At 45.9% G+C, this 27838-nt stretch overlaps 1 protein-coding gene across 1 annotated transcript in view; it reads left to right on the forward strand.

Annotated features, from left to right (window-relative positions):
• The window catches only part of LOC108793750 (regulator of G-protein signaling 3-like), a 77856-nt gene that overhangs the window by 35335 nt on the left and 14683 nt on the right, over positions 1 to 27838 (forward strand). The window contains exons 3-5 of the mRNA XM_018564775.1: positions 11242 to 11318; positions 13509 to 13577; positions 14875 to 14936. Coding sequence (XP_018420277.1) covers positions 11242 to 11318; positions 13509 to 13577; positions 14875 to 14936 — 208 coding nt within the window. The remainder of the gene's footprint in view (positions 1 to 11241; positions 11319 to 13508; positions 13578 to 14874; positions 14937 to 27838) is intronic.

The raw sequence follows: 27838 nt of genomic DNA on the forward strand, positions 1-27838 counted from the left end.
CAATGATTGATCTGACATTGGTCTTCCCATGGTTCTCGATGTCGTGTTTCATTAAATATGAAATCATTTGTATAGAAATACATTTTTGGGAACCTACACAACCTTTACAAATCATGCATCATGCTCCGCCCCTAGTGTTGTCACAGACAAGGCCACACTCCCATGCCAATGTGTTGTGGAGATGGCTAGTAGGCTTCAGGCAAGAAACCAGGATTCTGAGAGGTTAACCAAGTCAAATTCAGGAATTTACACTTCTGTGTAAAGTGTATTTGTTTAATTTGGTCAGGTAAATGTAGTCTTAGAATAGCTGGTATTCTTATTTTCAACCAGCAGGTGGCACTATAAGCCCCTTTTATACTTTTCCCAAACTAATCTACTTTGCTGCAAAAAAAAGAAAGAAAAGCCTGTTGGTTACTGAGCTCAATAGCTCAAGTTGAAATTTAAGGGCCTGTGATTTGATTTAGAGCAGAGGTAAGCAAATCCCAGCTCTCTGGAAGACAGTGCCTCATGCAGTTGCACCACAGCTGGAGCTCTAAAGTTTGCCTAAACCCACTGGGGGAACTACCAGGGTCGAAGCGGTCATATTTGCGACCGGGCCCTGGCGTTCCACCACCTGGGAGGGGGGGCCTGGTCTGAAGGGGCGCTGGGCAGGGATTTTTTTCTACTTTTAGCCCTTCATTGGAAGGGCTAAATGTAAAGCAGAGGAGCCGTTTTGTACGAGTGATTTCAGCGGCTATACAGCCCCTGAAATCACTTGTATGCAGCCTGTTTGTGCGACACCCCTCCTCCATGGGACGCCCCCCGCTGGCTGCCTTCTACTGTGCCATGGTTTTCTGGGTCCCCAGCCCACGGCAAGGCAGTTCAGGATAGAGAGCGGGTAGCCGAGCAGAGAACCTCCATTCTCTGCTCTGCTACGTGACACAGGACCGCTCTACTCGCAGCGCTCCTGTGTCAGCTGCCACAGCCTGAGCTGTACAGAAGATAGAGCACACATGTGCTCTATCTTCTGTATTGGAGGGCAGGCTCATGAAGAGAGCCTGTCCCCTCCTAATGCTACCACACAGGGGCTTGTTATCCCTTGTGTGATTAGCAATGAAGTTAAGTGGAAAAAAATAATAAAATAGAAATGTAAAAAAGAATTGCTAAAATGTAAAAAAAAATAAAAACATAGTAAAAAAATAAATAAAATTGGGGGGGAAAAATAAAAAGTGAAAACTAATAAATCAAAAAACCTGATAAAAAGTAAAAAAATAATAAAATAAAAATTATTAATAATAATTAATCCGCACAGCCCAACCTGTATGGGGTCCCATGATTTCATCCCGAGGCTGGATGACACCCGGAGTGGAGACCGACTGACACCCCACCGTGACGTCATCGCGCATTCGCGGTCGTCTTATTGACGCATGCCTGCAGCCAGCTTGGTGGTGGACGCCGGCAGAGAGAGGAGGGGCCGCACCCCCTTTTGTTGCCACTGCCTACCCCTTATTTAAAGTGATGACTTCTCCCCCTCTTTGCCTTTCCTCTGAACGGCTCTGTCTGTGGTTTTAATCAGAGACAGAGTATCTAAAAGGAAATGGCTTCTGCAATGCTGTGTGTGTATGTATGTACGTGTATAGTTTTCTGTTAATCCTCTGTCACACGTGCAATAAATGTCACCCTGCAATAAATGCTCATTTGTAAAGCAAAGATGTTATGCACATTGTAAAAAGAAGACATAAAAGTTTGTAAATGTATTCAACTTTTTTTTTATTAGGTTGGTAACATTGCTTGTTGGCAGGCGTGTCTTTCCTTTTTGTTTTGCATACAGCACGCTCGTATTGGAACTTTGCTCAGGTGTTTTTTAGCTGGCTTTGTCCCTAATGAGAAGTTTTCCAACACTTCCTGTCTATTTGGTTGACGTAAGACAGTAAAGGAAGCACCAGAAAATCTCCCAATAGGACCAAAGGCAGCGGTTAGAAAGCTAAACCCAAAACCGAAAATTTAACGCGCTGCTGGGATCGTTTATGGGCCACCGATATTTTACATTGTCGCTAGCAAGGGGGCCACTATGTTGTCGGGTCATCGCAAGAGCTGCTTCATTGTCACGCCTTGAAAAGTGGCCCTTAGTTTTTTATTTTTTATGTGTGCATAATTTTAAGGTATCAAATCTTTTTATGGAAGATGCGGTATTAACCAGAGCTAAAAGGGGAACTTGTGCAATGCAGACACAATCTAAAATTAAACGCCGGAACCTTTTGTGAAAGTGTGTGTTTGCATAAGAGGTCTAAAGGAGGATAGCGAAGATTTACACGTGGATGGCCAGAAACGTGTCGGTTTTTATGACAGCTAAAAAATTTGAATAATGTGTATGATGACAAGTGGGTGGGGTTTTCAGTGCGGGCCATAAAACTTGGGTCTAAGGTTCCTCCATAGACATCAGATGAGATCAGCTATGTAAAAACAATCTGGCTTATGTAAAGTCTTTCTTTAGCACGACAGTGGTATAAATATGTGTGGCTCAGACTGCCCGTTTGTGCATATGTACGTGGTCAATGGTATGTGGAAGCCTTACACTGAGTGGCCAGATTATTATGACCACCCCCTCAGTACTTCTTTGGGCCACGAGATAACTCCACGAGATGACTTCGTTGGGCCGCCTCGTGACTCCACGAGATGATGAAAGGTGATGCGAGGAATCTGACACTGCACTGTTTCCCTTCTGTTGTCTTGTACCAGTCTTGCCACTCTCCGTTCTGCCCTAACATTGACTAGTCGCTGGCGGCCACAATTCGCACGTTCAGACCCAGATTTTCGGCTGACAGTCCAGTCTTTAAACACTTTAACAACAGCTGCTCTTGAACATTTAACGAATTCTGCTGTTTTGCTGATACTCGCTCCATGGCTCCGAGCGCCAACAATCATCCCACGTTCAAAGGCTGTTAAATCGCATTGTTTCTCCGTATCTTCAGAAACAAATCACTTGTACTGTCGTGGTAAACAACCTGCTTCCCTATTTATAATGGTCTGGCCCTCTAGCAACTTCAGCGCCAAATTATAGCTAATTTGCCTAGAAACGTCAGGTGGTCATAATAATCTGGCCACTCAGTGTACAATGAGGTGCTTCCAGGGAAAGGTAGAGTTTAGCCCAACTTTGGGCTCATTTTTCTTTTTTATTGGTATATTCCTTCCCCCAAGCAGTTTAAAAATTGCAGCTCTGGCTGCAATACGTACCTTTTTTAATCTAGGATCTCTGGTCAGGACACTATCTGCATTGAGTTTCCATGCTCTCCTTCTGCCCGGGTGGGTTTCCTCCGACATTCCAAAGGCATGCTGGTAGGTTAATTGGCTCCTTTCTAAATTGGGCCTAGAATGTGTGTATGTATGCATATGAGGTAGGGTCCTTAGATTGTAAGCTCCGGGAGTGTGCACTATGTAAAGTGCTGCTAAAATTGTCAGCGCTATAATAAAATAATTAAATTGGCACTATTCTTGTAGTACTTCTTGGCCACAAGATGTCTTCGGTCTTCCAGGTAGATTGACACCCAGCTGTACTTAGCTGGAACATGGAGACTTCTCTTGTGAATCCAGGGTGTCGTGGGCCCACCCCCTGAGGGGGCATCACCACAACGACCTTTGTTCACAGTATACTGGAGGCGCTGATATAATGACGTTGATGCTGTGGGCATCAGTAAGGACCGCCGAGCCCAAAATAGAGGCAAAGAGGTCGAGAACACGTGACCAGCCTGAAGTCTTCAGAAGAGGGGAGTATTAAAAAAAAATAATACAAACTGGGGGTCCGTCAAGGGAGGGAGGGGGGTGCAGCCTGGCGGTAGGGTAAGTGCGGAGCCAAAATATGGGATTTAATGATGCAGCATACAAGGACAATATAGACAATTGTGTGTCCTTTTTAGTTTGTGGCAACAGTGCAGAGACTTTTTTTTTGTTCCATCGTGACCATACACCTGTGTACAAAGCCAGCTCCATAAAGACATGGTTTGGTGTGGAGGAACTTGAGCGGCCTTCACAGGGCCCTGGTCTGAACCCTTCTTATCACCATTGGGAAGAATTGGAATTTGAGTTGTGAGCCAGGTCTTCTCATGCAAGATTAGTACCCACCTCAACTCTAATGATCACCATTGGGATGAATTGGAATGCCAGATGTGAGCCAGGTCTTCTCATTCAACATCAGTACCCCACCTTAACCCTACTTATGAGAAGCAAGGTCTTCTCATTCAACATCAGTACCCAACCTCAACCCTACAGATCACCATTGGGATGAATTGGAATGCCAGTTGTGAGCCAGGAATTCTTATTCAAGATCATACCCAACCTTAACCTTACTGATCACCATTTGGAGTGAATAGAAATGCCAGTTGTCAGCCAGCTCTTCTCATCCAACATCATAACCTGACCTCATACATACTCTTTCAGCCTAATGAGCACATATTTCCAGAGACACGCTCCTAAATCTTGTGGAAATTTTATTATTATTCATCATCTGCTTTTTTAAACCAGTAGTTTCTTCCAGGACCAGTAATGTTTTCTTTCAGCTCGCTAATGAGCACAAAACGCAGAACATAACAGACTGGCATTTCATGTGTTTTTTTTGTACCGTCATATTGCATTCAGCTTGCCATTAACGTTTGCCAGATCTTAATACCAGCGACTCCTTCCAATCTGGCAGCCACCATCTTTACGGATCCTGCATCTGTTGCCACGGTAACTGGTGGGAGTGATGATGGGCAGAGAGCCCTGTACACAAAGTCCAAGGCTTCCTGTATGTAGACGCGAGTCGGCTACTAAATGGAGTCTGTTGTCTGTATTGGAATCCTGGCAGGTGCGGATATCAGCCAGATATATACGTGGACGCCGTTGGTTTGACACAAAGCGTCGTCATTTTTGGTTAAAGGGGATCGAAACGCAAATGCAAAAAAACATTGCAGATTACCAGTCGTTAGATGAGGTGGCTTTATTCATCTTCTTTCATTCAAACGTTTTTTTTCCTTTTTATTTTCACCTGGTAATCATGCCAGTAACACACTTCCTGTCCTCAGGTGACAACGCTCACTCACTGCACTCCATCTGTGGACGAACAGTGTTATCACCCTAGACCAGTGTTTCTGAAAACATTTTCAGTCAAGTCACCCTTAAAAAGTATGCAGATTCTCGAGGCACCCTCGTCTAAAATGTAATGGATTTTAAGGGAGACGGTATACAAAAACACACAAATTGGAGTCGTCGTCCCCCCCCCCCACACTTCAAATCCGTAGCACCTCTTAAGATCAGAGTCCCCTCTTTTCACATTAGGAGCCCTCCTCTTACATCAGAAGCCCCCCTTTGCATCAGGAGCTCTCCTTTCACATCAGAAGCCCCCCTTTACATCAGAGACCCCCTTTACTTCAGAGCTCATTTTTTTTTAGGTTGAGAAAGGCTGCCCTAGACTACTCCTGCTGATTTGGATCTCAAACACCTCCCCCTCTTAACATCCCTATTACATAAAGGGGCATTGCTTCGTAGTTCACAAAATATAGCTGGGAAAGCTGATAACATTTTTTGGCATATGAGTTCACAAGAAGTTACAAGGACACACGTGATTTCTGGCAGGATCAACAAGTATCCTTCAGTGCTTCGACAATATGTACTTCGCCTTAAAAAAGGAAAACGAATGCAGTCACCACATTTATGGATGCAATATATTAAAATGTTGTTCTCGGGCTTAGACTTTTAAGTAGAATGTGAGTTTAGCTTACGACAGAAAAAATACTGCATGTCACATTTTGTCCGGTCAGGAAACGCAAACGCGTCCAAAACGCGTCAACGCATAAAAAACGCACTGCAGCTAACATACTAACAGCCCCACTACATTACTGGCACGCATCAAAAACGTGGCAAAAACGCACTGCATCAGTCTGCAGATCCGCACCTGATCAGGACCTGATCTCATGTGAACAGGCCCTCAAACAGGATATCGGGGTCTGTGCTCGGGGGACCAGCTGATTCTGTAGGAAGCTAAAACTTTTAAACATGAAGCAGCAGCATCCATTGTAAGTGATTTCATCAGCATTTAGAATTGCTTAGAAACATTTTGACTTTAATGTCACTTTAAGGGCTTGTTTACACCATGTACAGTGCGTTTCAGTGCAGTTAGCTGCATATTATGCAACGCCTAGTAAACTCCCCCCTGCGTTCTAGTGCATGCAGCATTTTTTCCTATCGCACTGGGCCGCAACGTCGGCACTAATGTGCCACGCGTTCTGGTGCGGGCGATCGCACTGCGTGGGGGCACGGGGCAGTTTACTATGTGATAAAGTGCGTTCTAACCACACCGGAATGCACTGTATACAGACATCCCAACCTACAAAACCTTATTTCAGGGAGGTTCCCGTCTCATTTCAGGGAGGTGCCCTTTCTGTTTTTTGGGTTGTTTTTTTAAAGCGGCCGTCGTCAGAATATAAAAGAAATAATAATGATAATATACACACACACACACACTTGTCACAATTTATTAGACAGCCCAAGACCTTTTTAAAAAAACACTGAGCAGTAAAGTCCCTGATACACAGATGACTAGTTGCTATGGGCAGCAAATGAAATAAATGTTCTCTATAACTAGACAACCAGGACATATAACAGCACTCTCTCAACCCTGCAGCAGTAGATCTCAGTGCCTGTACCTGCTCTCAATAGTGGTCTATGTCCGCCCTCTATGTGCAGCAAGTAGCTTCTTCCTTCCGAGAGCCAAGCCTCGTTCTGAGGCTACTCTAGAGATCACATGACCTTCCTCCAGGAGGCAAGCCTCACTCTGAAACTTTACCCACTGATATCTTACCGGAAAGGTTTACTCGGAGTAAACCTTTCAGGGAGAAAATGCCTCTCTTGCGGAAATCAGGGAGCTGCTGTCCAAAAGAGGGAGACTCCCTGAACATCAGGGAGACTTGAGATCCCTGTGTATATGGTGTAAACAAGCCCCTTAGGGACAGGAACGTCGCAAAGGCCTAAAACTAGATGAGAAAGTTGGGTTGCAGCAGACGAAACGCAACCAGCTCAAAGGTAATAAAATGTAAGGTCATCAAAGGTAAAGAATGTAAATAACGTGAGGTAGGCTACGGTATTCTACAACATAAATGTAACGTTTGCATACACCTCCACCATTTGCACATTTGCATACACAAAACAAGCTCGCTGCGTTGTGTCCGATACCACCGTTCTCTGCTACACTAATGGCCAATTCACACCAGCCGCTGCGCAAAACACACAGCCGCTGGTGTGCGTTGCCCCACAGTGTCGGCACATCGCACTGTGTACTTTTTGGGGGGGATAGAACTTTGTTTCATTCAGTTCTATGGGCATGGCGGGGTGCAAGGCAGTTCTTCCGTGTTGCATCCCGCTGTGCTGAAAAAAAGTACAGCGTGCCACACTTTATTTCAGTGCACACCACCGCGTTCCCATCGCAAGGTGATGGTGCGAACCGAGCCCATCCACAACGAGGAAAATTGCCTCGTCCTGCATTGGGGCTGTGCTGGTAACAACGGCCAGCATAGCCCCAACACCTCTGGTGTGAATCGGCCCTCAGAGGCTGAAGCTGCACCAACAAAATGGTCGCCGTGCTGCTATTTTAGTAACCCCCCGTACAGCGTGGAGCGAGGAATGCCGAGCGAGGTTATTAGAGTGTGAACTGCTATAAAAAGAAAATGTTTTGGCAGATTTCTCAGCAGCCGTCTTATTATCGGATAAATTTAGTCGGAATTTTTAGGGAAGCGCAGGCTAGAAATGTCAACAGGCCGGGGGGCTGGGATGGTGGCGCTGTGATTGGGGGGGGAGGCAGTACGCAGGGAAGGCCTCCAAAATTCGATCGAAATTTGTGTACAGTAGCTGAAAGAAGGATGTTTGGGGTCTTCACATGTGACCCATTATTTCCTGTGCAATCCCGATCCCTCATAACACAGCTGCTTTCCCACAACCCCCCTGACTTCTGGCCTTTTATTTGTAGGTCGCATTTACGGCCAATTTTGTTTACAGGCGATCTATAACCAGGCGGAAGAAGAAGAAAAAATACACGATTCTCCTTTTATTTTTCTTCGTATTGGAAGGTGTAAATTAAAGAACAAAAAAGTAATCTCTTACGGATGATTAGTCTGTAGATGTGGCGGCCGCATTCGTTTTCTTTTCTCAGTTTAAGAACGTTTTCAGCAGGTACAGAAAATGTACGGAGGGGAACATTCACAAAAAGTGTCTCGGACAAACTTTGGGTCAACTGGAGTGCAGCCAATCAGCTTTCAAAGCTGTGTGGGGAAAATGAAAGCTAGAAGCTGGTTGGTTGCTGTGGGCAACCGTACCAGTTAAGATAGAACTCGCTATTTATATAGCGCTGCGCAAACTGTTGGCGCTATATCAGTCCTGTATAATAATAAAAATAATACAAATAACTTCCTCACGCGCTTTTTATTAATTTCCCACACGGTGTCCTTGTCACTTCCTGTGTCGCTGAGCTGAACTGACATATGGCACAATGTTCTCTTCCTTCCACACTGTCTCTGGTAAACCTCTAAGGCCCCGTTCACACTTCTCGTATAAGAACGCAAACACGTGTTAGTGTGCAATCTTCCCGCGTTTGCCACACGTGAGCCCATTCAGTCAATGGACCGCACATATGCGACAAACGCGGGAAAGTAGCGCAGTATTTTCAGGTGCGAGTTTGGCACTTTTTCTCACCGGTGCACTTTTTCTTGTGAGCCCATTCAGTCACTGAACCGCACATGCGTGACGAATGCAGGAAAGTAGCGCATGTAGTATTTTCAGGTGCGAGCTTGGCACTTTTCATCACCCGTGCGCTTTCCCCACATGTACCCATTCAGCCAGTAAACCGCACGTATGCGACAAACGTGCGAAAGTAGCGCATGCAGTATTTTCAGGTGCGTGCTTGGCACTTTTTTTTTTTCCCCATGTGAGCAGCCGGGTTTAGGGTGCCGTTAACAAGCAGTTGCACTGCAAACCTGTTGCGTGTTGTTAACACATTGCGTGGAAGTGCGCCAAAGCTCGTGCTTCGACACATGTTCATGCAACGCCAAAGTGTGAAGGAGACCAAGGATCTGTGAACACGTGTTGCATTGGCGCCTTTGCCGCACGTCAGCACAGGGCAGCTTATTCATGTCAATGAGCTTTCCTACACACATGCAGCAGTAGTTTGAGCTCCAAGCTTCACGTTTTTTTTGACCACGCATTTTTCGCGTCTGTCGCGCATCAACGCACGGGAAAAGACATGTATTTTGCCCCTGGCTCTACAGGCACATCACGCATTTTTCCTGCATTGTGCGAGCGTACGCCAATGTGCACGCAAACTAGCGTCCTCCCGTCACCCCAGCTGCGTGAGTGACAGCTGGCTCTGCCTATCTACAGGCAGAGCCAGCTGTACCCGCCCCCTCCCCCGTCCCTTCCGCCAGTCAGCACTGGAGGATCGGAGTGGGGGAATCCAGCCCCTCCCCTGTCACGGCAGAGAGCTGTGACAGGATCGAGAGGTGAGCGAACGCCGGTATGTGTTCGCTCACTTCTCGATCTACTGAGCCGACCTGTGACAGTCTCATTGTCACAGGTCGGCTAGAACTATGAGGTGAGTGAGAAGCACTCACCTCAAAGTTCTCCTTTTAACATTTCAGGACAGCACAGGAAGTTTTGAGCTTATTGGATTTCTGGCGGGACCAACAGGCATTTTTGCACTTTATTGAACAGATATAACAAAATGCTTATTTATAAGGAGGAAAGGGAGAAAATAAAAGAAGTTCATTGTCAAGGTTTCAATAAACTTTAATGACTTACGAAAAGGAAAGCTGATGACGGCATTGAATATGAGCGATCTGCTGGCAGAGCCCAGAGACACCCTATGAAATATTATAGGATGAAGGTCTGGCAGGCATAGGGACGGTATATAGCCGTCGGCTTCTTCCTCTGCGTGAATTGAGATCATATCATGTCAACAATGTTCTGTACATCCAGAACCTGCCAGGAATGCGGCCGGGTGACTTTCCCCGAGTAATGATTTATGCAAAGCTAGCAACAGAGCAAAGTGTGAAGAAACCTCGTGTCTGACATAGAGGATTATAATTGCATCATACAAGGAAACAATGGATACGGGGAGCGGTCGAAGTTGCCAGATGAAATGTCAGGATTAAGTATAAGATTATAGTGGCACCTCAAAAAAAACAAAAAGGTACATTCTTAAAGCAGACAGTCGAAAATCCGGGCTCAAATAAATAGCTTATTAAAAGATAAAATAAACAGCAGGCATTGACACAATACTTAACTTCAATCCAGAGATTTCCCTCGCAGTACTTCTTTTCCACCACTAGATGTCCTCAGTTTGACAACCAGTGTCATTCAACTCACTTGCTCTGTGCTCAGGCTGTCATGGACCCGCCCCCAGGCCTGAGACTGGACAGAGAAGGAGGAGCAGCACAGCGATGGACTCATCTCTCTGTCACTGTGCTTTCCCCTACTATAAGCATGCTTCTTGTCATGAACTGATTGTCTCCTTGTGCTGCTTCTTCTTACAGTGCGACCCTGGTGTACAGTGTCTGAGGCTGATATCAGGCCAGATTCAGATACTTACACTGCTTGCATTTAAAAGAGAAATAAATTGGGGAGATTTTTCCTCGCTTTGTTTCAGGTCATGAAGCGATGGGAAATATCTTCAATGGGGACACGCATAGCAATAATTTCCATGAATCCATACCTTCCTGTCCAGGTAACAATCGCTCCCCCGATTTTCTTGTATGGTTGTCACAGGTACAGGAAGTGAGGGGGAATCTCTACAATGGGCAACGAAATTAAAAAAACTGATATAAATTATAAGAGCTATCACAGCTGCATAGTGTGATCCAGTATGCTGCCAATATGAGCGGGGCACATAGAAAGCAATTGTCTTCTATGTGCCCTAGCGGTGTGATGCCCAATTGTTCATTTGCTGGAAAAATTCCAGTCATCCCTATACATGTTTAACGAGCCCTTTCTCTTTCCTGAATGGGTGAAGTGACAGTCTCTCTTTTAAGGGGTCTGCAACAAGCTGCCGCAAACTCTCGCCGTTTACTGTAAAATAAAGCGTTTTGTTCAGAGAGGATGACGATGATTCCCTTTGTCATGCAGAACCGTGTTCATTGCATTTCAGTATGAAACGCGTCGTTTTAAGTGGGTGATCAAGGACACAACCGCGCAAAAAATGCTGTCAACTCCCACTAACCCCTTCTTATCACTTTCCCCTCTTTGCAGTCGCTGGCCTCAAGTGTGGAGACTGATATCGGATCCGTGTGTGAAACTGACAGAGCGTCAAGGAACAAGAAGAAGGAGTGAGTATCAAAATGGTTTCCCTCTCGCACACCCTGTGTGGGGTCTGTGTTTATTTACATATATATTTAGTTTTAGGCCCCGTTCACATTTAGGCCCCGTTCACATTTAGGCCCCGTTCACATTTAGGCCCCCGTTCACATTTAGGCCCCCGTCCACATTTAGGCCCCGTTCACATTTAGGCCCCGTCCACATTTAGGCCCCCGTTCACATTTAGGCCCCCGTAAGCGGATTTTGCCGCGATTCAATGGTTTTTGATGCAAGCATTTGTGCGATATCGCGCAAAATGCGCGACTTGCGAATCGCTCAATGTGAACGGGGCCTGAGCGATTCGCAAATCGCGCGTTTGCATTTTGTGTGATATCGCGCAAATGCTTGCATCAAAAACCATTGAATCGCGGCAAAATCCGCTCCAAAAAGGGTCCTGCTGTAGCGACACACGACCCGCGACAGCAGGACCCTTTGCCCCATTGCAAAGCATTGAAGAGCGATATCGCGCGGTAAATAGCCGCGATATCGCGGGAATTACCGTGCGATAAATCGCTTAATGTGAACGGGACCTTAGGGCCTGTTCACACAACTAAACACACAGGATCCATATGTTTAGGCCTCATTCACACACAACGCAAAATTGTATATTGCGTATATGCAATCCCAGAATGCATCACTCGTAATGGAATTTTTAATGTGCTGTATGCGTATATGCGTAAGGATGACAAGATGGTAAGGACGGTACATGCGCGTAAACGCGCGTATGTGCGCGTAAATACGCAGCAATACACTGCCCGGACGCATCTCTGTTCCATTCTGTTCTTGCGTATATATACCCTACGCAAACATACAGCTCCATACGCGGCTATGTGTATGGAGCCATTTATTTGCATGTGTTGCATATTATTATTATTATTATTATACAGGATTTATATGGCGCCAACAGTTTGCGCAGCGCTTTACAACATAGGGCAGACATTACAATCACAATACAATTCAAGACAAGATGGTAAGGATGGTACAGTACGCATGGCAGTGTGGATGAGGCCTTAGCGTCCACTATCGCATAGTGCACTGCACCACGTGCTAGGTGCACTGGTGCGTTGTGTTGTCATTCATTTAAATGGCACCACCTTCCGGTGGGCGAGCGTTGCAGCGCAATGTGCGAGCGTTACAGCGCAATACCTTGCATTGTGATTAAAGTAGTAGTGCATGCATTCGGTTTTATGTGTATTATGTAACAGAACTGCGTGCTGCAATGTACGCCTGCTGGGAGGTGTGCTGGGGGGCAAGGCAAAGCACCAGCGCACCTAGCGTGCAGTGCAAAAGCATGCGCTGAGGGCCCAGTTACACCATAAAGAGTGCGTTCCAGTGCGTTTGGCCTCGCGTTCGAGTGCCTGCGATTGCACTGCCGGTGGGGGGGCGTGGCTGCGGTACCATTGACTTCAATGCAGCGCCATGCCCCCTCCCGCCCCAAAGCAAAGTGAGCCGGCCGGGTTGCGTTCCAGTGCGTTCCAGAGGCAGAACACACTGGAACGCACTCTTTGTGATGTGACTGGGCCCAACGCTGTGATGTGACTGGGCCCAACGCTATGGTGTGAACCTGCCTACTGTATAGGAATGCTCACCGGCTCCTCCCCCTTTATCATTATGATGATTTTGGTACTCATTCTGGCTTGCAGCATTTTTTTAGAGCACGTTGGTTAATCTTGCCGTACACTGCTCGTATTTCATATCCTATATATTAAAATTCAAGCAGTGCGCGGTCCTGCCAGCGCAACCGAGATCAACAAAAGTGGATGATTCAATTGACTTTTGTTGAAGGAGCCGGGTGGAAAATTGTCGGCGGAACAATGACTGCAGTCACTGTTTAGCTACTATGACAGCGGCGGTCGCGGGCAGTCACAATACTATACCTCAGCAGGGAATATTCTGCCATCCTCACTGTTCAACGTAGATGGAGAACACCTTCGGATTTCTTTTGCTCAGCCTGCAGGCTGAAGGAAAGAAATCTATAAGTGAATGGCCAGCTTTAGGCTTCATTTACACGCTTCGCTATTCATAGCTCAGAGAGCGGTCATGGGGTGGGGGCCCCCATCACTTGCTATGAAGTCCCGTGACGGCCCTGGCTACACGCACATATATATATACATTATATGAAATGTCTACATGTTATATGACTTCGGTTTTCTCTATCGCAGACAGAAGCACAAAAGAAGCCATTTGTCTCTGTTCCGACTGTGGCCATCTCATTCATCTCATATTACACGGTAATGATTTCTATCTATATTTTGTGTATTGTGTCTCATTGTGGTTTCTGCCGCTACTTATTTCTATTGTGAAGCTGACCCAAAAGTAATGTTTAAATGTGAGTTCAGTGTTTTCAGCTGTGTAGTCATCCATATTTTCATTATTCTAGTTCAAACCTGGATTAATGGGCACGCCCCCTAGTGGCTGTCTTTGTCATGCAGTGCAGTCAGGATACAGGACAGGCCATTTACAGTGTCTTTCATTGTCTTCCTACATAGAGGAGCATTCTAGTAAAGCATTGTTATTGTGCAGCACTACTAAGAAGGAAAAGAAAGATCTCTCTCTCTCTCTCTCTCTCTCTCTCTCTCTCTCTCTCTCTCTCTCTCTCTCTAAATAATAACTAGGATTTTAACCTGTTGCCATATTATCTAAGGTACCAATAAAAACCTAATATTGGCTCTAGGCTCCCTCCAGCTGCACTAGACCACCATGCAACAGCCACAGGGGGTCACATGATTACTGATTATTGATGTGTTCAAGCAGAGCCATTGATTGGCCAATTTTGCTCAAACTCACTTATTGGCAGTACATGTTTTCAGTTAATTGACTGATTCTTGGACTTGGATTGTGAGTATTGATGAACCTGGGCTTGGTGTGGACCCAGAACTGTAACTACCACCCCCACTTCCCGGTCCAATCAGTGGCGGAGAGGAGTACCCCCTCCCCCAGCTATACATCACAAGGGGGCGGGGAATGCCCTTGCCGCAACTGCCGCCACTAATTGGGCAGGGTGGTGGGAGTGGCGGTCACAGTTTTGAGCGGGCTTGGGCAAACTCAGGCGAACTGGATTCACACCAATCCCTTGCTCATCTGTAACTGCAGTGAAGCACAGCCATTGCATAGTGCAGCACAGCAGAAAGCAAAGCATATACTGTATAATGAGCAAATATGGCTGCCCCATTGTACGCATATTAATTAGAAATTATTCATAGAAATACGTGTTTTTTTTTTGTTTTTTTTTAAAGCAATAAATGTACAATTAACTAAAATTTACATCAGACCTGTCGCCTTTACAAGTATTTCCGAATTGTCATTAAATGCTGTACATTCCCTTTAATGGAACACTGCTGCATTTGCATTTTAAAGGACAATTCGGTTTCATTTATCTTTGTTGGACCGTGACACAGTCAGCGAATTGCTCACAGATTACGCAGAGCTTTGCATTGATTTGTGCTGTGATTAAAGATGCCAATTTAGATGTGTTCCAGCAGTCTTTAATTGTCTTCCCTTATCCGTACTTCCTTCTCTTCATCACAGGCCCAGCGTAGAAGACGTCCAGAGCTGGGGGCAGTCCCTTGAGGTCCTGCTTGCTCATCCATGTGAGTATTACAGCATTTTAAAGTCGAAATGCCACTTAGCACTGCGTGAATAGGAGTCAGGAGTTGGGCGTATTCTATCAAAGTTTGTGACTGCGTTAGAATGTGTGACCGGTAACGTGGTCACACATATAACGTAGTCCCGCCCAGTTTTCAGTTTTTCGGCGGTGCGATCTCACATTCCACAGAGTCAGATAGAAGTGACATTTCAGGACCGATCAGCTGTTTCAGGGCAGATCGGTTCTCCTGCACATACCATCTGCAATGCCGATCTGCCCTGGAACAGCTGAGAAAGCGTTGGAATTCTTCACCTTTTGTCGGTCACACATTCTACCGCCGAAATAGTGTGCTTACGTTAAACCGGTCACACATTCCAACCCAGTCACAATCTTTGATAGAACAGGGCGCATAAGATAAGCCCAGTGGCAATTCAGAAAAAAAGTAACAATATGTTGTGTAAAAGTATAAAAGCTTTTTGTGCCAGATTATTGGTTGTTAGTTTTTGGTATAACACTTCTGACACAGAGCCCTAAGGTCCCTGTTGAACTTATCCTCCCTCTTCCCTAACACTAATCCTTACACTAACTTTCCTTGTAACCCCTTGTTTAAGGAGACCCTGTCACCTTACCCATTTAGGGCAAAGTGACAGGGCCACTTTAAAAATGTTACCTCACGGACCGTGTCAAAGTGATTCCTCTCTAGCCAACTGTGTCAAAGCAATCTCTCTCTAGCCATCTGCATCAAAGTGATCCCTCTCTGGCCAGTCCCTACAGTGCACAATGCCAAATACGTAGTTGCTTATATCACGCTTTATTGGACATATAGTGCCAATATGGGGCAGACAAACACAGTTGGAAGAAAGCTACAAACCTGAGGCTGGTCACTGACCTGCATTATGTAGTAGAAATGGAGAGATGCCTGTGCAGTTATTGGGGTTACTGGATGGAATAGGTCTGCGTCCGCAACCGGTCATCTGTCCCTACCCTCAGGCAACTGCAGGATGTGTGAATACATGCAAACAGCGATGCGGCTTTTATCAGCCTTTCATTGCTTTGTACCCAGCCGCAGATATTCACATATATCTGCGACCCAACAGTAGGCATCGACTCCGCAGACCCCTGCCACAGGAGTCCGCCGACCCCTGCCACAGGAGTCCGCCGACCCCTGCCACAGGAGTCCGCCGACCCCTGCCACAGGAGTCCGCTGACCGGTTCTATAAGGATGTGTGAACGAGGCCCAAGGCATATACACATGCTCTCCAGACTTGTGACCCGGTCTTCTGTTCTGCCGAGTTTTTTATAAAAGGGCAGTTTGTGTAAAACGTCTGCTTTGTAAACCGTAACGACTATTTCTAACATATTTCATGTTTACAAACCAAGTCCTGAATTGCAGCCAGCAGTTCTTCAGATGGAACTACATGTGAGATATTGAGCTGCTGGATTTATAGGCTGGCCGGGATAGATACACAAAGACTAACAGGAAGGATGAAAGCAGAAGTGCAGACCGATATAAAACAACCTCATTTAACCGAATGATATCTGTGATTAAAAAAAAAAAAAAAAGCTTAAAGGAGATGTAAACCATAAATGGATGAGATTCAATTTGCTAAAGCGCTGTGCATCATTCACTATCGCCACTTTAAAAAAAAATGTCTCTTCTTATTTTTTTCTATTTTTTTTCATCCATTGCTGATCCCCACTCGCCCATTAGTCAGCGTTCACCTTCCTCCCCTCTGCTCTAGCTCTTGGATATCCCTTGGCATCCTCACGTACATTGCTATGGACCCTGCATTGTATGTGATGACGTCAGCGGGACTGCCAGAGCAGAGAGCTGCCTCCCGTCTGCCCATCGCTTTCAACAATTTCCCGGATCCCCAGTGTGCTTTGCGTCCCTTTCCCTGCTGCTTGATGCGATGCATTCTCCATTTCTCAATACTACATATATCCCATCATGCATTGCTTCCAGCAAGCAATGACAGTGTTAACATTGTCTAGACGCTGAGTTGTAGTTCAGAAGGCAGGCTCTGTGAGGGTGGTGATAAAAGGAAGTGCGTATTCCCCGGGCTATGTGAAATGGTGTCAGTGCATGGAGGAAGTGCAGCCTATGGGCATCTTCAATTTACAGACTTCTAGATGGATCTGGTTATTAGGAGCGGGAAATAACGCATGGAAATTCAATCTAGAAATACAGATTTACTTTTACTTTCTGACCATAGATACCCTTTAATGCCTGCAGTGCTTCTATTTTACTATGCCCGCCCCCCCAGCTATGAAAGCTGCATATTACATTTTGAACTACAATCACATGTAAAAGATGATATGATAGTTTAGTGATTGGGGGTTACATTTACTGTACATCAGCCTGTGTTTTATATCCGCCTTGTATAGTTCCCTGCACACCAGTAATGGGACTGGGAGAGGAAGAGGCAGCACTCTAAACCAGTCACCCTCTACCACAGTGCACAAGGACTTAGCTGATAGGAGGAGAGAGAGCAAAGAGTTGACCTTAGAAGTCTGTTGCTGCTCCTTCGTTGTCCAATCACAGACTATGGTGGTCCTTGACCAAGCTGTATTGCTTTAAGTGCAGTAGACAAAAGTGAGGTCAGATCTGGGCTGTGCTGTCTGACAGGGATGGCCGGATTAAAATACTGGCTCTGGGGCAGCTAAGGCAATTCACACTTCTGTATTTTGACCGTGGAGGATCAACCTTTCTGGAGAAAATTATGTTTCAGGTTCCCTTCAACATTTCTTGCTTAAAGAAAAACTCCAGGTAAAAGTTTTCTTTACCCCGGCACTGCAAGGGTTAACTGCTCTATTTGCCTAGGGTCAAAAATAACAAAGTTATACTCACATGTTCCTCCAAGCCGGCCGGGTGTGACAACGCTCCCCCTAGCCTGTCTCCTCTGATGGTATGTCCCTCGGCATCTCCTATACACTGTGTATAGACGTGATGACTCAGGGACCTTAGACCTCTGCCGTGGAGGGGGAGAGAGGTTCCAGGAACCGGTCTAAGAGCAAGCCAGCTCGGAGGAGGCATACCTCATCCCACCGGGTGAATGTTCCCTCCCCTCAATTAGACGGCCGCGCGTGATGACGTCACCCGGTCTCTGCCCTGGGTAACGCCTGGCCTCGGGACGCCCCTGGTGAGTATAGTATAACATTTCTTTTCAACCCTTGCAGTGCAGGGGTAGCAGATTTTTACCTGGAGTATTTCTTTTACCAAAAACCTAGGTATTAGGTCACATTTCGTCTGCTGAGGGTAAGCGTTCATATTGGTTGATGCTCCTCTTGCAGCACAGATCATGTGACCTGATGCCTAGGCTTTTGGTAATGTAACCAGCAGTGGAGGGAGGCTGGAGCTGCAGTTTCCCCAGTAAAGCTGAATATAATTCTTTTACTCTTTATTTCTACCTTTCAGCATTCCTTCTTATAGGTTTAATTTCACTTTTGAGCTCAGGTCGGCTGGAGTCTTTAGCTGACATTTGCTTCGCTTGCAGCACATTGATTTCAGCCTTTCGGAGAGAATTCCTTCCTCAGGAACACTGATAAATGAGACCTTCCTTCCATGGAACTGGGCTTTTCCATTGTTTCTCCACTTTGTAGCAACACAAATATTGATGCCGGCTGTCGTCACCGTTGTCTTGTTTGAATTCATCTAATTATGACAATCTGTCCGGCTCCCCGTCCAGCGTGGGTACCTAATCTAGCTGAGCTTGTAATTTACTGCCGTCATCAGCGGGGTTTATTGTCGGTGGTTTTAGTCATTGTTTCTTGGCTGCATCATGTCTGCACACAGTCTTCTATGGGGAGAAGGGGAGGTGTTCCATAGTCCTATCCTAGAATGTCAACACTGCAATATATTATATTTTTTTGTTCTTGGATTTAGATACATATTATCAGCAATCCCCAGCTTGTCATGCTGCCTTCTCCAGCTGCTGTGGGACAACAATTCCCAGCTTGCCATGTAGCATTTTCCAGTTACTGTGGAACTGCAACATCCAACATTCCCTGCAGCCTTCTATAGCTGATGTGGAACTGAAATTTTCAGCATGTCCTGCTGCTTTTCCCAACTGCTGTGGAGCCCCAATTCCCAGTGTTTTCCAGCTTCTGTGGAACCTCAGTTCCTAGCATTTCCCAGCTTCTGTGGAACCTCAGTTCCTAGCATTTCCCAGCTTCTGTGGAACCTCAGTTCCCAGCATTCTCCAGCTTCTGTGGAACCTCAATTCCCAGTGTTCTCCAACTACTGTGGAACCTCAGTTCGCAGCATTCTCCAGCTTCTGTGGAACCTCAATTCCCAGCATTCTCCAGCTTCTGTGGAACCTCAATTCCCAGTGTTCTAATACTACTATGGAACCTCAGTTCCCAGTGTTCTCCAGCTTCTTTGGAACCTCAATTCCCAGCATTCTCCAGCTTCTTTGGAACCTCAATTCACAGCATTCTCCAGCTTCTGTGGAATCTCAATTCCCAGTGTTCTCCAACTACTATGGAACCCCAATTCCCAGTGTTCTCCAGCTTCTTTGGAACCTCAATTCCCAGCATTCTCCAGCTTCTTTGAAACCTCAATTCCCAGTGTTCTCCAACTACTATGGAACCTCAATTCCCAGTGTACTCCAGCTTCTGTGGAACCTCAATTCTCAGCGTACTCCAAATACTGTAGAACCTCAATTCCCAGTGTTCTCCAACTACTATGGAACCTCAATTCCCAGTGTTCTCCAGCTTCTTTGAAACCTCCAATTCCCAGCATTCTCCAGCTTCTGTGGAACCTCAATTCCCAGTGTTCTCCAACTACTATGGAACCTCAATTCCCAGCGTACTCCAGCTTCTGTGGAACCTCAATTCCCAGTGTTCTCCAACTACTATGGAACCTCAATTCCCAGTGTTCCCAAGCTTCTGTGGAACCTCAATTCTCGGCATACTCCAAATACTGTGGAACCTCAGTTCCCAGCATTCTCCAGCTTCTGTGGAGCCTCAATTGCCAGTGTTCTTCAGCTTCTTTGGAACCTCAATTCCCCGTGTTCTCAGGCTTCTGTGAAACCTAATTTTCCAGTGTTCTGAAACTGCTGTGAACTACATTCCAAACATCCTATAGCTGCTGTGGCCTGGTGCTCAACCTGCTGTCTTTTGTTGTTTGGAGGGTGGCCTTTGGGCACCTGCAGTCAGTAGTGGCATGTTGATTTGTAAAGGGGCCTTTTAATAACCGTGATCTCTAGCATTTTCTTGTAACAAGTCCCTAGTCTCTGATTGTCTCCTACAACATAACCCCCCCAGTCTCTGACTCTCTCCTACAGCATTACCCTCTAAGTCTCTGACTGTCTCCACAGTGGCCCCTTGGTGTTTGAAATACAGTCAGCAGTGGGAGCTTATTTAATCACGGTAATCTCTATGCGTTTCATGTAACATGTCCCCAGTCTCTTATTGTCTTCTACAGCCTGACTCCAGTCTTCAGCCACTTCTGCAGAACAGTCTCTGACGATTTCCTCTAGTAAGTCTTCACTCTGACAGTCTTCTGCAACATTACATATGATATTATATGTAGCCCTTGAAGAAATCAGGGGCCGCATTTGAGGCCCCCATACTTTGTAAATTGGCAACTACTTTGCTATGGAACTACAGTTCCTAAAATACATTGGTGCCTTCTTCAGCTGCTGTGGAACCACAACTCCCAGCATGCCCTGCTGCCTTCTTCAGCACCTTTAGATCCAAACCCAGCTTGCCAAGCAGCCTCTTTTTACTAGAGTCCCATCTACACAGATGCCATCTCTGGCCTCAGCTGAATGACAAGTCTCAGCATTCCCTGTGGAGCATTCATCTGGTGCTGGAAGGCTCCACAGCCCTGCAGGTCTTTCTTTATTCAATGACAGCAAATCCGCATTGACTGAATGATTGATTGATTTACTAAAGCAAATCATGTGCCCTATTGTCAGCTCTGCAAGTTTTTGTCAATTCCCCCAATCAAAAAAAAATGATGTTTTTGTTTCCCTAGATGACGTACCGCATATTAGCCAAAGATAATCGCACGGGTTTTTGCTCCATGCAATGCGCCCAGCTTATGAATGGTGTTAATTGTGAGAGTCTATGAGGAGAGCAGGGAAAAAAATGGAGCCATTTGAGGTGGAGATATAAAAAGAACATTTCATGAGAACAAATTGCAATTCATGAGAAAATAAATATTTGCAATGGCTGAATGACTACTTCATGACCGCTCACCTATGGGATATACCGTGTGTGTATGTATGTATGTGTATATATATATATATATGTGTGTGTGTGTGTGTGTGTAGTGTATATGTATATGTGTGTGTGTACATATAATTATTATTATTATATCAAATTGTAGAAATTATTTTACCTGTGATATTTTTAAACTAGTTGTCAATAGCTGCTCCCATATCTTGGCCCTTAGGACTAGGGTTAGACACAGCGGAGCCCCCTCAAGATAAAATACTGTTCTTCCCAGGCAGCAGTATACTTATTAAATGGCGTTCTATGTTACCAGGTCCAGAATTGCTAGAATCATTGCGTTCTATCTATAAACAATTTGCGGGGCCCTTCACCCTGCGAATATCTGTGCACATTTGTTTTGGGCCAATAATGCCAAAAAGGAACATTCTTTAAGAAGAACTCTGGGCAGAAATATTCTTAACCCTTGCAGTTGGGCTGCCGCCGCACTGAAAGGGTTCAATGCTCTGTTATTTTGTCTACTGGATTAAGAGTATTTCTGCCTGGAGTTCTTCTTTTAATATTTTTTTACCCCAGTTCGAATGTAGTGTCTTGTAATATTGCATTACAGCCTCTAGATGGAGGTTTGGAGCATAGGACATTTTTTATTCAACATGTCAAACGTGGAAGCTGCATGTATAGCATGTTTGGGGATCGAGACCCTCCATGTGCACAAAAAGGAAAATTAAACAAGAATTCCAGGTACTTTTTTTTAAGAACCTTTTTTTGCCTAAGGTCAAAAAAAAAGTTATGCCCACCTGATCCTTTGAGCCGTCCAGCTGTCACAGTGTTCCCTCCTGCTTGCTTAGAAGGACATGTGAATACAACATTATGCAGGAAGTGTGTGTATATGTAATGTGTGTGTGTAAATATATATATATATATAATATATATTGAACTTCCTGTGTATCATAGATAAGCATGCATATAGAAAACTAACATTGCACTACAGTGCCATCTACAGCTCAAAAGACAAATTGTCTATTGTATTTCCAACACATGAGGGAGGAGAGAGGCTCCAGGGACCGGCCTAAGAACAAACCATCTCTGAGGATTGAGTGAGTATAACTTTTGTTATTTTTGACGCTAGGCAAAAAAGAGCACTTAACCCTTGCAGTGCGGAGGTAGCCCCACTGCAAGGGTTAATGACTTTTTTTACCCAGAGTTCCTCTTTAAAGGTCAATACGTTTTTGCAGGTACGGAGAGGTGTCTTTCTTTTTTGTGGCTGTCTTGTAGATTTGTACACCTTCATGATCTGACAGGTTCACGTTAACCGGTGCTGGCGCGGAATGCCAAGTCCGTAGTGTCGTAGCAGCCGAGAGAGAGTGACGGGTGGCCTGATGTTCAGAAAGAAATGTAACTTGATTCTTCTATGGCACTCGTGCGTATTTCTGTAGACATAACCTTTAGAACCGTCTCAAGTGCCGCCACTAAAACCCTTTTTTAAACAGTAACTCCCTGTTAGCCTACAGAGCCTTAAAGAGAACCCGTCAGCTGCATTGAACCAGTGAGACCGGTGGGGGACCTGGGGGATCCACATTTCTGGAAGTGTCGGGATCCCAGTGGGCTTTGGGGAACCATTTCTGCTGAAGGGGCAAGGTATGTATATATGGTCTTCATTTTCAGGCATTTCTTGGCTGTGAATGTTTAGCACGAAAAGGGCACTTAAGGCATGCTGAAGTGGGCTTGATCAATATTATCTTATGTCACTTTAATAAAGGAAGCTTCCAGGTATAAAGTGCAGGCGCCAAGTAACACATACCTGCAGTAGCTCTCATTCCCCTCTGCTGTGCCCAAATACCAGGCCATTCTGTTCAGGGCAAAGCTCCAATACTACCCGGAAGTAAGGGGCAATAAGAGGGGCTGCTGTAGGTATGTACCTCAAGGTGCCTGCAGTCTATTCCTCCTTGCAGCTTTCTTTTTTTTTGGATTAAGTGGCAGAGCCTCTGAACTTTAACTCGCAAGTTCCGGTCCGGTCAGAAAAAATGCTGCAAGCACTATTGTTTCTGACCAGACCGGAACACAAGCATTGATGTGCCACGCGTTTTCGTGCGGCCGATCGCACTGCGGCTGGAGGGGGTGGCTGCGGTGCCATTGAGTTCAATGCACTGCCACACCCGCTCCAAAACAAAGTGAGACAGCCGGAATGCGATCCAGTGCGTTCCAGCCCGATTCTGGCTGAAACGCACTGGATCGCATTCTGGCCGGCTCACTTTCAGGCTGGTGTGAACTAGCCCTTAAAGTTTGCTTTCTGGAGTAAGCATCCACAGCCTGAGTACTAAAGCTTGCCCCCTGCCAGCATTCCTGCAGAGAAGGACAATTGCTCTGTGTGAAAGCAGTGGTCTCTCTGCATAGGACCAGCACACCCCCTGAGCCAGAGTGGTTTCTCTGCAATGGACTTCTGCAAAGAGACCACTGCAGTTTGTTTTCTTTAGCAAGCAGCCACGTCCTCAGTAGAAAAGCCTGTCGCCTGCCAGCATGCTGCAGAGTAGGACCTTTTGCTCTCTGCGCGAAAGCAGTGGTCTCTTGGCAGAGGTCCAACATGTCCCTCTGCTGAGTCAGACCTATAGCTCTTCAATCAGAAAAACTCACACTCCCTGCTGATTGGAGAGCTCTGACTCAGCAGGGGGAGTGTCTGACCTCAGCAGAGAAACTACTGACTCAGCTCTGTGCCGGTTCTATGCAGAGAGACCACTGCTTCCACACAGAGCGCACTTGTCCTTCTCTGTAGGAATGCTGACAGGGGACAGGCTTTTCTACTCTAAAAGAAAACAAACTGTAAGACTTTGCACACCTAGAATGGATATAAATTATATAAACTGAAAGTTCAGTTGAGCCTTAAAGGGACTGTGCCACTTAATAAAAAAAAGCAGCGGGAATAACGTGAAGGCACTAATAGGCACATGCCTCTAGGTGTCAGATTCTGGATGTGCCATTGCATCCATTGTTGCCCAGATTTGTCCACATGTGCGCCTCACAGAGCAAGATTGGCCTCCATTTGCCGGCCTCTGTATCTTCCCATCTTTCAGTGAGACATTCAGCTCTTGGTAATGTCCATTGTATATTAAAGCAGCGCTCCGGGGGAAAAATTTTCTTAACCCTTGCAGCCGGGCTACCATGCTGCCCCTGGAAGTAAGGGGCAAAAATAACAAAGTTATACTCGCCTGATCCTCGGAACCGGCCCCTTCCACTTCTCTCCTCTGCTGCAGCCATGGTACTGTATGTCCCTCGGCGTCCCCATGTCCTATACACAGTGACTCAGGGACCTTAGACCACTGCAGCGGAGGGGGAGAGATGTTTCAGGGACCGGTCTAAGTGCAGGTTCACACCATTGTCTGGACCAGATCTGGCCGGAAAATGGTGTGAACTTGCAGCAGTTCCAGTGCATTCCAGCCCAGACAAAATGAGACATGCGGTATTTTTCCGGTCTGGTCTGGAACGGACTGCGCTGGTGTTAACAGAGGCGAGGAATAGCATAGGGATTGTTGGGATGCATTTTGGGTCCAGAAACAATCTGGTCTGGTGATGATCTGGACTTGGTATGAATGGGCCCTCACGGCAGGTTCACACCATTTTCCAGACCAGATCTGGTCGGAAAATGGTGTGAACTTGCTACAGTTCCAGTACATGCCAGACCAGACAAAATGAGACATGCAGTATTTTTCTGGTCTGGTCTGGAACGGACTGCGCTGGTGTGAACAGAAGCCATAAATAGCATAGGGATATGCTGGGATGCATTTTGGGTCCGGAAACAATCTCCTCTGGTCTGGAGATGATCTGGATGTGGTGTGAATGGGCCCTTAGAGCAAGCTGGCTCCGAAGATCGGGTGAGTATAACTTTGTTATTTTTGCCCCTAGACAAAAATGAGCACTGCAAGAGTTAAGCCAAAAAAATGTTGTAAATGATATCTGACTAATGTGACATTCACCATTACCAGTGGCTTGCCAATCTCAACCACCTCATTGAGACCCTCCGCAGATGATCCAAACCCCCACCCCCCCCCAGTCTGAATCCGCCATGTGCGCTGTAGATGAAGATTTTAGCCTCCATATCTCCCCACCATTGTACGGTAACCGGTTCCCTTACGGCTACATTCAGAGTCTACAAAAATGAGTGAATGTGACAGTGTGAAATGGCTCTTGCCGTAATCATGTCTTCACAGACCAGGCCCTACATACATCAGCTGAGGAAGCACGGCGAGAGGCTGTGATGTATTTTGCATTGTATGGCTGTGTGATATAGATAAACCGTATGGGAGAAAGAACATATGGCTCTCTGTCAGCCTCGAGGTCAGTTAATATTGTGCAGCAGACAGATAAGGATGCGTCCTGTTGTCTGTTACTGCCGCATGAACCGGCTTCCTGCTCCATCACTAGCCCCCTCTGAGGCCTGGGATTTGTGCAGTCTCGCTGCCTTATTATGGAAAAAGAGCAACGGGACAAGTACTGTAACCCGGAGCAACCAATCATTATTAGCGCATGTAGAAATGGGCAATCAGACACAAGCATGCCAAGCCAAGCGCATTCAGAAAAAGTGGGTTGTGTTTATGATTAGCAATTGTAACTAATAAAGTTTGTTTAAGAAAAAACCTCCCCTTGCAGTGGGGGCTACCCCTGTGCTGCAAGGGTTAAAGAAGAATTCTGGGTTAGAAAATGTCTTAACCCTTACAATGGGGCTACCCCCCACACTGCAAGGGGTTAAGTTCTAATTTTGCTCTTGGGCTGAGTATAACAAAGTCATACTCGCTGGGTCCTCGTAGCCGGCGGGCTGTGACAGCGCTCCCTCCTGTCTGTCTCCCACCCCGCTGCAGCGATGGTATGTCCCTCGCCGTCCTATACACTATGTATAGAACGCGATGACTCGAGGACCACTGCATGATGTTGGTTATGTGTGTAGATGAAGCACTGAGATCCTGAGGAATGCGGAATTAAGTTTTACTTGCTCAGAAGGACATTACATGTGAATACAGCATTATGCAGGAAATATATATATGTATACATACATACATACATACATACATACTGTACATACAAACTTCCTTTGCATCATAGATAAGCATGCATAAAGAAAACTAACATTGCACTACAGCGCCATCTACAGCTCAAAAGACAAATTGTTAGTATATGCTGTACCAACACATGGTACATGGACCGGTCTAGGCGTAAGCCAAGCTCAGAGGATTAAGGGAGTATAGCTTTTTGTATTTTTGACCCTAGACAAAAACACTCACTTAACCCTTGCAATGCACGGGGGGGGGGGGGGGTGCTGGGTAGCCCTGATCATACCTGATCCCCCACTTCCCTGGCAGTCGGCACTCACCTAGGCTCCAGCATGTGCCTTGCCTTCCTCATGTATAAAACAGGGCTATGGGCCCCGCGCTGTACATGGTGACTTTAGGGGGCGTCCAACTACCGGAGCAGGGGGGAGTCAGTCTTGGAGCCTGCCGGAGCTCGGATCAGGTAAGTAAAAGTCCTTTACACAGCTATTCTAAGCATTAACTAGCAGTTAACCCTTTCAGTGCAGGGGCCACCCCACTGTAAGGGATGTTGTTTTTTTTTTTTTTGGGGGGGGTGTTAAGAATATAGAGGCACTGCCGGCATTAAAAGGCATCTATGCTGGAAAAACTAAAACTAAATCTGTATTTCTATATTTAATTTCCATAAGCTCTATCCCACTCCTGATAACCATATCAATCTAGATGTTTGTAAACTGAAGATGCCCATAGGATGGACTTCTTTCCATGCACTGACACCATTTCACTCAGCCCCCGTGAATATGTACTTCTTCTGTCACCACTCTCACAGAGCCTGCCTCCGGAACTACAACTCCATCTCTATGTAACATTGTCATTGCTGGCTGGAAGCAATGCATGATGGGATGTGTAGTCTTGAGAAATGGAGATTGCATCACCTCAAGCAGCAGGGAAAGAGACACAAAGCACACTGGGAATCCAGGAGGTTGCTGGAAGTGATGGGCAGATGGAAGGCGTCACTTACTACATAAAAGGGATTTTTTCAAGTAAGCTTTGATTGCATCATCAGAGACAACTCCTCTATGTATTCCTGTTACAATGCTGATGTTATAACAGGAGAGGATATGCAGGGGCTCCTCAGATGTATTTGAATGTCATTCCTTGCACATGTCATGTGTCTGGGGTGTATTGTAATCTTCAGAAATAGAGTAACAAAAGCAAACGAGACTGAATAGGGCTAAAAAAAAAAAATAGAACAATGCAGCGCAAAGAAAACACTACCGAAAATGGCAACATGTCGCTTGCAGTATCAGAACCTTGGTGCTGGCAGTTTTCAATGCAGAGGGTAGTGAGCAATGCTGTGCCCTTAATCCCCCCTCACAGGAACCCTTTCTAGAATGCAAGGTAGCACTAAGCCTCATATTAACCTCGACATTAATGCCGAAATCTGGGAATTTTGTTTTTAAAAAAATACACTGTGCTGTGTGGCAGAGCCGTTTCAAATCTCATAACCTCTGTGGGCCCATCCCACTAATAAAATTAGGGCCACAGTGTGCAGCTGGCAGAGCCCAACAGAGTCTTCTCTGCTTAAGAAGAGCAGAGAGAGCTCTGTGATTGGATGAGAGCTGGACAGGTCACATGACCAGGCACTTCACCCGCCTTTTTTTTCCAGTGGCATTAGACTCCAAAACTGCTTTATAAATGTATGTGGTGG

This window comes from Nanorana parkeri, unplaced genomic scaffold (assembly GCF_000935625.1).
Source record: "Nanorana parkeri isolate BGI_ZX_2015 unplaced genomic scaffold, ASM93562v1 scaffold779, whole genome shotgun sequence".
In the NCBI taxonomy this organism is placed as follows: domain Eukaryota; kingdom Metazoa; phylum Chordata; class Amphibia; order Anura; family Dicroglossidae; genus Nanorana; species Nanorana parkeri.